This window comes from Pezoporus flaviventris, unplaced genomic scaffold, assembly GCF_033815535.1.
Source record: "Pezoporus flaviventris isolate CSIRO_AGI_PZ_B2104156 unplaced genomic scaffold, CSIRO_AGI_Pfla_v1 ptg000001l, whole genome shotgun sequence".
NCBI classification, from domain to species: Eukaryota; Metazoa; Chordata; class Aves; order Psittaciformes; family Psittacidae; genus Pezoporus; species Pezoporus flaviventris.
This window is the reverse complement of record NW_026892549.1, coordinates 42,040,929-42,054,319: the sequence shown is the minus strand read 5'-3', so window position 1 is coordinate 42,054,319 and position 13,391 is coordinate 42,040,929. Positions and strand designations below refer to the sequence as shown.

The 13,391-nt window shown below is 42.6% G+C and overlaps 1 protein-coding gene across 2 annotated transcripts in view; it reads right to left on the bottom strand.

Moving 5' to 3' along the window:
- Positions 1–13,391, bottom strand: part of AGPS (alkylglycerone phosphate synthase) — an 80,538-nt gene that overhangs the window by 42,864 nt on the left and 24,283 nt on the right. The window contains exon 1 of one of the 2 annotated variants that reach the window (XM_061454290.1): positions 10,598–10,866. The exons of the other annotated variant lie outside the window; for it this stretch is intronic. Within the exon in view, the coding sequence (XP_061310274.1) occupies positions 10,598–10,791 (194 nt within the window). The 5' untranslated portion in view covers positions 10,792–10,866. Of the gene's footprint in view, positions 1–10,597; positions 10,867–13,391 lie in introns of those variants that run through there. 2 annotated transcript variants of the gene reach the window in all.

Genomic DNA, 13,391 nt, shown 5'->3' with positions numbered 1-13,391 from the left:
CTACTAAGCTGGAGACAATCAGACAGACCAAGACACGGAAGACCAGGCGCCAAAGAACCTTTTGAGGTGAGGCAAAACTGATAAACCACAGCTTTGAAACTACCATTAGTCCTGATACTGGTACAGATAGATACTTCCCACAAAATCCAGGGAGATACTATTAATTAAAGTACTGAACAGAGACCCAGATAGAGGGTCTTTCTGCTAAGCTGACTGCTTTTCTAAAGGCCTGCTTTCCTACGTGGTGCTTCCATCAGGCATTAAAATACAGAACAGATGTTAAAGAGTTTTAACTCCAGAAAGTTACTCCAGTAGCTTCAGGTTGAGCTACTCCTGAATAAAATAAGTACACAAAGGTTTACACTGCCCAACAACATAGCTCTTGCTATTAGCATGATGAGAATAATCTAACAATTTGCACATTTTTAGAACAACAGCTGCTTCTAAAACATCTCCACTACCTTATAACACAGAGTCAGGAGATTCCCCCCCCGCCATGCATAACGGGCAGTATTATATGTTGTGACAGGTTGTTGTGGTTTAAGTCCAGCCAGCAACCCAGAACCATGGGTTGCTCACTCCCTCCCTCTCCTACCCCCACTCCCAGAGGGATGGGGAGGAGAATCGAAAGAATGTAACTCCCATGGGTTGAGATAAGAACAGTCCAGTAACTAAGGTATAACACAAACCACTGCTGCTACCACCAATAATAATAATGGTAAGGGAAATAACAAGGGAAGAGAATACAACTGCTCACCACCCGCTGACCGATACCCAGCCTAACCCAAGCAGTGATCTAACCCTTCCAGGTAACTGCCCCCAGTTTATATACTGGGCATGATGTGCTGTGGTATGGAATACCTCTTTGGCTAGTTTGGATCAGGTGTCCTAACTCTGCTTCCTCCCGGCTTCCTCTCCCCTCCCTGGCAGAGCATGAGACTCACAAAGTCCTTGGTTAGAATAAACATTACTGAGCAACAACCAAAAACATCGGTGTTATCAGCGCTGTTCCCAGGCTGAAAGTCAAAAACACAGCACTGCTCCAGCTACTAAGAAGGAGAAAAATGACTGCTACTGCTGAACCCAGGACACAGGTAAAGACCACCACAGAAAGTTAAGCATTTAACTTTTATATTCAAAACTACTGAGCAAGTCTGAGGTTTCTGTCTGGAGACAGTCATCTTACATTCATTCTTTCTTTTGTTCCACCACACCACAGTAACTACCAGTTTAAGCTGGTTATGGCAGTCCCTAGCACTTCATGCCTATGTGCTAAGACCAATTTAGCAGACATACTACACGCAGCTCCCTAAAAAAGAATCCTAATGTCCTAGTTTCAAGGATTTAAACCACAACACCTAAAAAGACCAGATTTTAAATGCAAGACTGATTAGTCAGCTCTGATTTGTAACTGACAGAGCCTGCAGGAAGACCAAACTGTTTAGGTCTTCCCACATACCATTTGAAAGGTATGCTCTTCATGAACAAGAGCTGGTAAACCTCAACTCAAGAAACAGAAGGTAAAAAGGAAAAAAGTATTTTTCTAATCTTTTTATCTTTTGGTCAATGAGAAAATGAAAATGAGCCAGCAGTGCGTGCTCGCAGCCCAGAAAGCCAACCGTATTCTAGGCTGCATCAAACGGAGCATGACCAGCAGGTTGAAGGAGGTGATCCTGCCCCTCTACTCTGCTCTCGTGAGACCTCACTTGGAGTATTGTGGGCAGTTCTGGTGTCCTCAACATAAAAAGCATATGGAACAAGTCCAGAGGAGGGCCACGAGGATGATCAGGGGACTGGAGCACCTCCCGTATGAAGACGATCTGAGAAAGTTGGGGCTGTTCAGTCTGGAGAAGAGAAGGCTGTGTGGAGACCTCATAGCAGCCTTCCAGTATCTGAAGGGGGCCTACAAGGATGCTGGGGAGGGACTCTTCATTAGGGACTGTAGTGATAGGACAAGGAGTAACGGGTTAAAACTTAAACAGGGGAAGTTTAGATTAGGATATAAGGAAGAAATTCTTTACTGTAAGGGTGTTGAGGCACTGGAATGGATTGCCCAAGGAAGTGGTAAATGCTCCATCCCTGGCAGTGTTCAAGGCCAGGCTGGACAGATCCTTGAGTGGCATGGTTTAGTGTGAGATGTCCCTGTCCATGGCAGGGGGGCTGGAACTAGATGATCTTAAGGTCCTTTCCAACCCTAACTTTTCTATGATTGTAATCATAATTGTTTTAATAGCATTCCTCCCTCTTCTTCATTTTCATACTGCCCTTTTGCAGCATTATTTATACAGTCACCATTCCTTAGAAAAAGCTTTTCAGACCCCAGCTTAAGTGCAGCACTCCCACTGCACCCTGTAATGCCCTAGTGCAGCAATTAGAGCTGCCTATCAGATCAGTATCCTGCATCACCTTTACCTTGGCTCTTTAAGAATGATCTTAAACTGTGACTGAGCAATCAATGTAGCCTTTTACATTTCCCAAGGTTTTCATTCCCCAAAATCTCAGTGTTAAACTCATATTCCAGAGGAGTAAAAAGGGCAGAAAGAATTGTGGAGCATCAGCAGACCTAAGTGCAAACTGAAAACTCCCTCCATGTACAAGTACTCAATCCTGGCTCTGAGACAAAGGGACTCAAACAACACACTGATGTGCAACTAATACATACCACCAATAAACCTACCTAAACTTTTTACAAATTATGTATCCTCTAACACACCTGAAACAAAATTTCCCTTGATAGTAATGGTTCCTATTCTCATTTTTAAATTCAATAATTGGATTGCTAAATGGTAAAACAACAACTCCAAATACCCTGTATAGTATCTGAGTAACATCTGAATATCTCAAAGCATGTTAAAGACTTTCATGCCCCCACCTGAAAAAAGAAATATGCTCAGTTTGGCTTAGTCAACCGACATGTTCCTGCTACACGCTCTATGTGTAGCAAAACATAATTTACACACTCATCTACTTTTCTTCCCAGCCTCCTTTCCAAGAACATATATATAGTAAAGACAGACTCATCAACATTTGGTGTTATTCTTGCTTTAAACTCTGTATTACTCAACTCTATACCATACCTGAACTGTCTCATTTAAAGACAGCATGTTTCCTATTCGGTACATTGGCTTCAACAAATTATCAAGCTTACTGACTGGTTTCATCTCTTGACAGAAATATGAAACATTTTAGCCAGAAATAGTAGGAGATTACCAGTTCTTTCTTGCCTTCTAACTCAAAAGGGCAGAAATTCACTACTGAAAAGCATGAAGTACTACAGAGCATGCTTCACTTTTTTGAATATATATTTTTATATATATATATACACACAAAATGATATTGCCTGAAGGGAAAAAAAAGCTGAAAGAAAACAAGTTACCATGGAAACAGTGACACTAGGAAATGAAACAGTGTGACCAGGTTAAGCGAATTTCAATATTTTACTTTCATTACAATGCCCAACACTGCAATACTAATGTGACTCTATGCAATACAAACTTTTACAGCAACATATTTGTTCCACAAGTCCAGCATTTTTCTGGAAAACTGTCTATGGAATAACCAAGGAGACACCGGGCAGGACACTGATCAGGTCACGGCCCAAGGCACTGCATTAAGCCCTCAAATGACCATTAACAAACTGGGCAGAAGCTCACAAAGTGACAGCATGTCTAGACTGGGAGGGTGGCCTCAAGCCTACTGGCTGAGTAAGTGCTCCCAAGGCATCCAGTCACTCGGCTGGGCAGGTAGAAACCTCCAGACCTACCCTGTTTCAACAGGATTGTACCTTCCAGCACTCCCCACATCTTATGTTTTAGCAAGAGGCACAGTGACTGGCTGAAAAAGTTATTGTCTCTCCCTAGACTGAAGAACAAGCACAGGGTCTCCCACAGGTATCCAAGCTCAGCATCCAAAGTTCAACTCAAGAGGAAATTAAACCATGGATATAATTTTCTCATAGTTTCAAATTCACATGGCAGGTACATACCAGACATCTGCATACAGAATACTTAAAACTGCCAGTCAAAAAGAGTTTTATGCTACAGAAGTATCACCAACAGTTACAGAGCCTTTTATTTTCCAGCGTCTAAAGCACACCAGAAGTAAAAACAAAGCTTTTCATTCATGAAGTTATGAGATTATGTTCAATGAAATATCAGAACCAAGAAATGAATGAACTCCAAACGCTAGCATCATGCAATTTAACACAAAAGAATGGAATTGCCTCATTACATAGGCATAGCATCTAAGCATAAATACCAACAAAACTTCCCCCTCCTCCAAAATAATCTGAAGATCTGACACTTTATACACAAAACAGAGACAAGCAGGCTAGCTTACTCAAAGACCAAGCGACAGCTCCATGTATTTTCTTCAGAGAAGCAAGATGAAAGTGCAGTTCCATCCAACTAATTCCTGTACCTCAGGTGGAGCAAAGCCAAGATGCTCACTCAACTTCCTCACAATAACCACTAGCATTTTCAATTTGATCACCAGTTGATGCTTAGCATTAAAACATATACGTAAAACACTCAGACACTCCTCCTGTTCCATGATCCAAGAACCAGCATGTTCTTGCAAACTAGTTTAAAGTGGCAGTTTTAAGGGCTACCACATGGGCTAAAGCACCAGCATTTGCCAAATGTAACAATACAGAAGTGTCTTGCAGGTTGTAGGGGTCTTGCAAAACACAGTAACTCCTTAAAGCCCACCTCACCTGGACTTTTGGTTACCAGCTCAAACCACCAGCCTGAAATTCAGAACTTCTTCCATGGGTGATACCAGAAAGTCACTCTCCCTCCCCTCTGGACCAGTATCTCTGTTTGGGTTAGAAAGTCACACTTCTCAACCAAGTGGGCAAGCCACTCCAAAACCCTTTATAAACCAGCAGTAAATTAGTTATCAGGTGCCTGGAAATAACAAAAGGGAACGTAGCCCAAGGAATCCCTCAGGAACCGATTTGTGAAAGCAACATTTATCTGAAGAAGAACGCCATGCTGCAGGCACTGAGTATCTGCTGTGTTTGTCATTTTTAGACTTCTTCCATCTTGAAGGATCTTTCCTGCAGCAAATCAAATGTAATCCCTCTCAAGTCTGAAGTCAAATAACATCTGTTTTATAAACTTAGACACATTCATGTTCTATAGCCCACACTTTCAGTTAAACCCCTGCAGCTGCACATACACCTGTTCTGTTTGCTGATATGGCAACTGAAACCTTGCATTCATATTTACAGTTTAAATATAAAGAAAGCAGCAAATGCAGACAAGATTTTAGGCATACGAATTCAAGGGCTTAAGTACTCAAGTGAGGTTTTTTTTAAACTGTTCTGATAAAAGAAATGTTAACTCTCCTTATACATGTTCCTAGCCTCCGCTATTTCATTGCTCTTTATTTCACCACATTGTAATAAACAAAGCCCTGAGGAACAAGAAAATTGGCATTTCTCTAGTGTTCTTTCATAGAAAGCACAAGTCAATTACGGTGAATTAAAAATTCAGGAAAGCCAAGACATTATAACTGTGCTGCTCAGTGTACACTTGCCAAACGATGCAACAGAATACTTTACTAGAAGCTATCTCTATTCCACCTACTATTTCACTTGGCACCAATTTTGTTTTTATCCTTGAAGAGGCTGCTTTGCTACAAAATACACGTACATGGCTACTTGCAGGCAGCAAGCAAACAAGCACTTGCAGATTTTCCAAACGCTTGAGATCAGTCCTTTGAGAAGTAATTTTTTGAGTTTGCAAAGCCAGGACATTTGCTTCACTATCTTAAAAATTGAGATAATGAAGGAGCCAACTGTCTGCCACTTATTCTCTCAAGCAAATTAAGCTCAGTTCCGGGACAATACTGTTTTACCTATTGCACAGGCAAAAATTGCCATGCTCTGTAGCAAATACATCATAAAACCGCTGAAGAAAACTTTCTGGCTTATATCATCAACCCTGAAGGCTTGCACGTAACAGGCTAGTTTTGGATATAACAACATTTGGATATAACAAAGGCATTATGTTTGTCCATCATATCCAGCCTACAATTTATTTTTATTACTTCACATACTTGTTCCCTACAAAGAGGTATAACATTTCAGGAAAGTCTAGTTGGCTGCAACCTGTTACACTACAAGTGTCCTTACTTTAATCCAGCTCAAAGCAACTTTTATGAAGTCCAAGTGCAATATCATTCTATTCAGTTTAGTTAAGCAAGTCAAGTTTAAATAAATAGGTATATACACATTCTTTTTCCTGTACACAACAGTTCCAATCTCAGTAGATAAAGTCAATCTACATTTTTTTTTCTATTTTTGCTGTAAACTGCTACCTGCCTTCATAAAATTCATATTGTACTTTACATATTAAGCATACTTTACACTTCTGTCTTGTATCTGGGTTTTTTCCTAACAAAACTAACAACTATATCCAGTTTGGTTTATTTGGTATCAAATGATCTAACAATAGATATTATATTACCTAAATATTACAGATTTCTTACATTTCAACTGCTTTATATTCAACTACTTAGAGCTACACAGGAATCGCTGCTGTATATGAAGTCACATTTGCCTTGAGATTATAACACTTCCTTTTATCAGACTAATGATTCGATGAGAGTCTCTTACTTTATCTGTCATCTTTATCTCTCATCTTTATCTCTCAAGCATTACCCTTGACTAACCATTAACTACTCTGATGCAATCACAGAGCTGCCTGTGAACTGCCACACCTTCCTCAATGCACCAGGCTCCTACTCTTCCGATTTCTTAAGAGACTAGTGGCACCAACCCTTTCCTCCTTTGCATTAAGCTTCCACGACCTTCAGATATACCAGGATTCAGTTTAGTGTCAAGTATTGCTTATACACTGTTGTCTAAACAGTTAAATGTTTATAATAAACTAAAGATTGGTATAAGTATTGGAGGCAAGATATGAAGCCTCTTTGATGATACTTGTTAAAATTCAAGTAGTAACAGCTTTTTAGGAGTTAATTCATGATGCTTCTTAATAGAGTCAATCATTACTAGCAACTACAGCAAGAACTGGTATGGTGCTATTAGCACATTACCCTAAGCAACTTGAGTGTGAACTTCATACAGAGCAGGCAGCTAACTGTATACTCATTCCTCAGTTTACCCTGGATAACAGCATGACCATAATAATTAAAAGAAAGCCACAAGCCTCTCCTCATCCCACAGGAAAGAAGCTTCTCCACAGAAAGAAGAATTGGGAAATCCTGCCCTGCTTTTTCTTGCTCCAGGGCAGAAAAAAAAAAAATGAGCCTATGAGCTACCGAATCAACATTTAGTTACACTCAGCCAATACTCCCCCTTTAATAAGGATCAAATTGTTTAAAGTCTGAGTAAGTTATAATAGAAGCTACTATGGCAAGATTAACATCAGTGCATGCTCCACCTCTGAGGCACTCTTACGTTCTAGCATGCATAACAGTTACTTTGCTATAACTGCATTCTAGGGAGTTGCAGCACCTTACTGTTTTCAAAGCAGTACAAGTTGAACACTTCATGCAATTACTCTTCAACATGACCATATGTAAATTTTTAACTCAGGTCTTACCAGCAAAGTGAACTTATTAATATCTGGTCAACAAAAGTTATCAGCATAACAGAAAAGTTCAGAAAAAAAGTAATTTCAAGAAAAAGTTGGTTTTCCAACTCAGTTTTGTCTGATAAGTTTTTCAGCATGACTATCATCCTGTTAAGGCCTCAACACACACTATATAACAATGATCCCCATCTTCCACTGCAACAGTGAATTAAAGTAGGAAATACAAGCCAGGACTGCCACCAAGAAATAACATTTCTCCACTCTTCTGGTGCCTGGGATTTCCCCAAGTGGATACTCAGAAAACAGAGCTGCTTGTCTTTTTAGATGACTTCTCCCATCTTTATAACTGACATTTTAAAAAGTAGGAAGTATATTATAATCTTTAAACACACTGATCTGCAAACACATTGTTTAGCATTGAGGCATTCTTCTTTAGAAACAGGAATACCCACAGACTCCCAGTTAGCTTCACACACTCTCCTTCCTCCCCTTGCTGATGATAAATAGCATCTGGATAAGATCCTTAAAAGTCTGGTCTTTGAACAATCAACAAGAAAGCAGTGCTTCTGTAGGTTACTGTCTAGTGACTACTGGATAAGCGGCCAGAAGAAATATTTTTCTGATCAAGACATACACCTGAAGTACTACAAAGGGGGTTTTTCACCATAGGAAGTCTACTTTGCAGAAGAAATGCAACATGGCAGTGCACCTAAATCTACAATAGTGTCTGTAGCTTTGATACCATTCCAAAAACCACAGGAAAGATGCAACAGGCATAATGAACCAAAATTTTGCCTAAGGTACTTTTGCCAGGAAAAATGAAAGGAATAGCTCAAGAGGCAGAAAAGCTGAATCATCATACAGAAAACTGCAAGAAAAAAGGATCTGTGTTTGGATTGTACTAATGCTGCTGATAAAAGCCACACAGTATCTCACAGTACCCATCTATAAGTCAGTTACTTTTACCAGATTTCTTTCAACCAATCTTCCAGATGAGCTAGAAGTCACTAGAGCTTCATCACTTGCCACCTCCAAATCTGCATAGGCAGCAATTGTCTTTTTTGCCCCCCATCACTCACTTCAAAACCTAGGTACTATCCTCAAACACAAACTCTACCTACATCCTCACATCCAAACTACGTTTAAGTACCAGAACGTTCACATGCAACATCTCAAACATATTTCAACCACATCTCAGATGCTCAGAGGGAAACTTAAGACAGAGATATAGTCCCCTTCAAGGATTTTTTGTTTCCATACGTACAAAAAGTCTGGGCTGTAATGACATCAACACAGTTGTACCTATCGTGTGGACCAAGCTTTACAACAGCTTCCTTACACTCCCACAGCAAAGTACCCAGCAGTTGCACCATTTTGATCATAAGCTTCTTGAAGCAACAATTTTTATTCTTAATTCAGAACAAGTTATTTTGAGTAAAACCAGCAATCCATTACAATCCTATAGCAAATCCCAACATGGGAGAGCAATGTCAATAACTTGTAGAAGTACAGGTATGAAGTTCACTGTGCCTTTGCTTCCAGAGAAAGAACCTACCCTTCAGGTCACACACATCTTCACAAAAACTTTTCTCCTGCCCTCCAAGGATAAAATAACTGGCTGTCAAAATTACACAATAACTCATATAAAAGAAATCCCTAACTAGTTAAACTGATATATTTTTCCAGAAATGCTGACTTCTTCCTAAATCCAAACCAAAGAAAAACTCTCTAAGGAAGACTACAATTTTGGAATGATTCATTTCTTCTAGTGAGCTGCACTGTTTGACACACCTCCTGCAAGAGCTTCAAAACCCCCTCAGTGAGAACTAAGGACTTTCAAAGTTGTCAGCATTTGACTACATGCCCATGACATCCCAGTATTCCTAGAGCAGTCATGCTCAGCTTGTGGCCCTGGGCCACAAACAGAGCATTAGAATAATTCAGACTGTGCAGTTGAGAGCAAACCATAGGCTGAATGGAATTTCCTCAAAGGAGTAATAACTCTCTCAGCACTACTTGCCTTATTTGCCTCTTTTCTGTCCCCATACACTAACGTAATAGTCCCTGTACACAGCTCAATGGAGAACAGTAAGTTTTCTGTAACCTGAACCTTACAATGCTCTTACAGGATAGCAAGCCAACACGTATACAGAAAATCCACATCCCAGAAAGGGAAAAAAATCGCGAAACACAAGTCCACCCCAGCAGAAAGGTAAGCCTCATGGTAAGTTACGTGAAACTGTATCATGTTGTTTTAACTGAAGCATTTAAAAGGATCTAATAGAAAATTAAACCCAGGAGACAGTGAAGCCGTGTTGAACTAGACGATTTGCCTTCCCTTGGTCTCATGTGACCTGAGATTCCTTATTACTAAATACAGCAGGAAACAGAAGAAGTAGTTAATATGCTTAAGACTATTCATTTCTAATAAACCTTAGAGTCTAATGTATGAGCACATCTTTGGCAGCATTCACAAAATATAAAGGTCTCACATGTCTGTGAACACACGAGAACTGAATGCCCATACACAAACCTCTCTCTTCACATGCCACATTCTTTGCTATAGCAGCCTCAAAGCATTTTACAAACACTAAATCTTTTCTTCAGTTATTAAGGACACTATAAACGACTTTCCATTTTAATGCAATCCCACCTACTACAGAAACAAGTAGGAGGCTGAAGACCCCCTTCCTTCAGTTTCATCTCATCTCACAGTGGTGAATCGCTCCAGCACATCAGCCGCCTTTGGGCTCAGTCTCAGCCCCATCCTCCCGCCCGCCGCTGCCTTCCCAACTCGTCCCAGCCCCGCTAACCGGCAGCTCCCCGCACAGCCCACGGGGGCCTCCGCCCGAGCCGCTAACCCACGCCCGTCCCCGGGCGGAACTAAGATCTCTCTCTGCTGCACAGGCTGCCGCAGTACCGACCCGCACCGGCAGCCGGTCACTCCGGGAGGCCGCCCAGCCCGGCACAGCCTCCCCTCCCGGGCACAGCACGGGGCCCACTGCCCTACGGGGACCCCCGCCCGCACCCACCGCTTCCGGGGGATGGAGCCGGAGGCCGGCCCGGTGGAGCCCCCCTGCGCCTTGCAGGGACTCAGGGAGAGCGCTTCCCGCTCCGGAGCCCGCGGCGAGCTCCGCAGGTGCCCTGAGATGATTCGCAGCCTCCGCCGGGCGGAGGACGGGGAGCCGCCGCCGGTTCCCGCTGCCTCCTCCGCTGCGGCCGCCATCGCACTTCCGTGTTGTGCCGCCGACCGCCGCCGGGTGAGAGGTCGGGCGAGCGGAAGGCAGCTCCCGGCGCTCCCCTCATATAGGCTGTCCCGGCATGCACCGCCGCCCTCGCGCTTCCCGCCTCGGCCGGACCCAGCCCGGCCCAGCCTTTGGGGGGTGGTGGTGAGCGCGGCGCCGTGAGCAGCCCCGCTGGGGCAGGCGTTCCTTAGGGGGACGTGGGTGTTGTTAGAGCTCTGGAGCCCGGCTTCCATGCGCAGCCCTTCAGAACGGTCATCTGCCTCGGCAGGGCAGTGGTGAAACGAGAGAAAAAGGGGCTTTATTAGGGATTGCACACGTCCTGTGCTGTGAGTGTAGCTCCGTTAGATCCCTTAGAGAACACAATGCTGGGTGTTCTGTAAAGATGAGGATTGCCAAAGTTAATGATGAAATGCTAATGAACAGTGATGGCATAGGCGGGTTACCTAAGAAACAGGTTGGTGAGGTGACAGGTGATCCTATAGGGTTTATCATTATTGTTGACAGGGACACAATGGCCTGGTGAGTGATGGCTGCTGAGCCAGGCGCCTCTGCCTGTGTAACCCAGCTGCACTTCCCACGATGAACATGCACTGCTAGGAGAGAGGCGCCAGGCTCCCGGTGATCCGCTCCCTGCAATAAACCTACACCACAGAATGAACGCTAACTGGCTGACTGGTGGGACTGTATCCCCTTCTGTAGCCAGCACAACCATCCCTGAACAGAGAACTGTCAATCCTGACCATGTTCAAGCCCCATTGGGACAGCTGGGATTCACTCTCTAGCATCTCCTTGAAAAGGGAGAAGAATTGGGATTTATGTTCTGGCGTCCTCAACATAAAAAAGACATGGAACTGTTGGAACAAGTACAGAGGAGGGCCACAAGGATGATCAGGCGACTGGAGCACCTCCCGTATAAAGACGGTCTGAGAAAGTTGGGGCTGTTCAGCCTGGAGAAGAGAAGGCTGCATGGAGACCTCATAGCAGCCTTCCAGTATCTGAAGGGGGCCTACAAGGATGCTGGGGAGGGACTCTTCATTAGGGACTGTAGTGATAGGACAAGGGGTGATGGGTTTAAACTTAAACAGGAGAAGTTTAGATTGGATATAAGGAAGAAATTCTTTACTGTGAGGGTAGTAAGGCACTGGAATGGGTTGCCCAAGGAAGTGGTAAATGCTCCATCCCTGGCAATGTTCAAGGCCAGGCTGGACAGAGGTTTGGGTGACATGGTTTAGTGTGAGATGTCCCTGTCCATGGCAGGGGGGTTGGAACTAGGTGATCTTAAGGTCCTTTCCAACTCTAAACTATTCTGTGATTCTATGTGATGCCAACCCCAGGTGCTGTCTGATGCTAGAAGTTTACTTTCATGCACCAAAGTGCTTTGGTCAGCTTTGAATTTCCACTCAGGAAAAGATGTGGAAACTGGAAAAATTTTAAAGGAGAAGATATGAGAAGAGGTTTTGGTTTGTTTTTTTGTTGTCAGAGAATGAAAAGAGGCTGAACAAACTGAGTCCCTTAAAGGAGGCTAAGGAAGATAGGTTATCAGTCTACAAATCTGTAAAAGATGCCTATGAAAACAGCTGTGAGCAGTCAGCCCTGCATGGTCTGGCTGTGTTCGTGAGAAGTAATGAGCTCAAACTGCAAGATGTAACTTCAGTATTAGCATTAGACTACTAGCCGGAGAATGAAGTCACCTTCATTAGAACAGCAATAGTCTATCACCTGTCACCAACATTAGAATAGCAATAGTCTATCACCTGTCACCAACATTAGAATAGCAATAGTCTATCAGAGATGATATCGTTATCAGTAGTTCTGCTCAGAGCATTGTGATGGGATAGATGACCTACTCAGATTAATTCCAACTTTTTTCCTGTGACATGAAATACCTCAAACCGTTGAAGCCTACTCAGCTGTCACACATGACCTAATTTCATGATCAGCATTTGCAGCTGGATGGCACCAGTCAGCTTTTTGGTAGTCTTGAAGCAGAATGCTAATATCTAAGCAATTACTAATATTTTTGTGAAGACATTTTGCCTATCGTTGACTTATTAGGCAATTCCTTCCTCATACACCCTATGCTTGCTGTATCATGCATATGAACTAAAATCACATGCAAATTCATAAAACTCTTACCTTACCATTTCGAATCTTTTCCAGTGACCTGTTTCTCCCATGAGATTTTAACATGGTACCTTTCCATTAGCTAAGCAAATAGCAGAAAGTTCTCCAGGGAGCAGCATCAAGCCAAAAGTTCTCCAGGGAGCAGTATGTAGTGCATGAGCAGTGAGACTCTGGTTCAGCTCCCTAATTCCTGTGCAATATTGGTGCCTCTTTCAATCATAGCTCCACATATATAAACCAAAGATAACAGTATCTCCCTGGAGAGACCAGTTTGAAGATAATACACTAAGGACTGTGTGACAGTACAGGATCAACACCTATAAGACCTACTTATGAAGAGCAGCACATAAAAGCCACCCAGGTATTACTACTATTTGTTTTGCTTTTATTTTCACTGTTGTTAATTGATTTTATGTCCTTTGTGTACTTTGACTAGAAAACAGGCTGTAATTTTCCT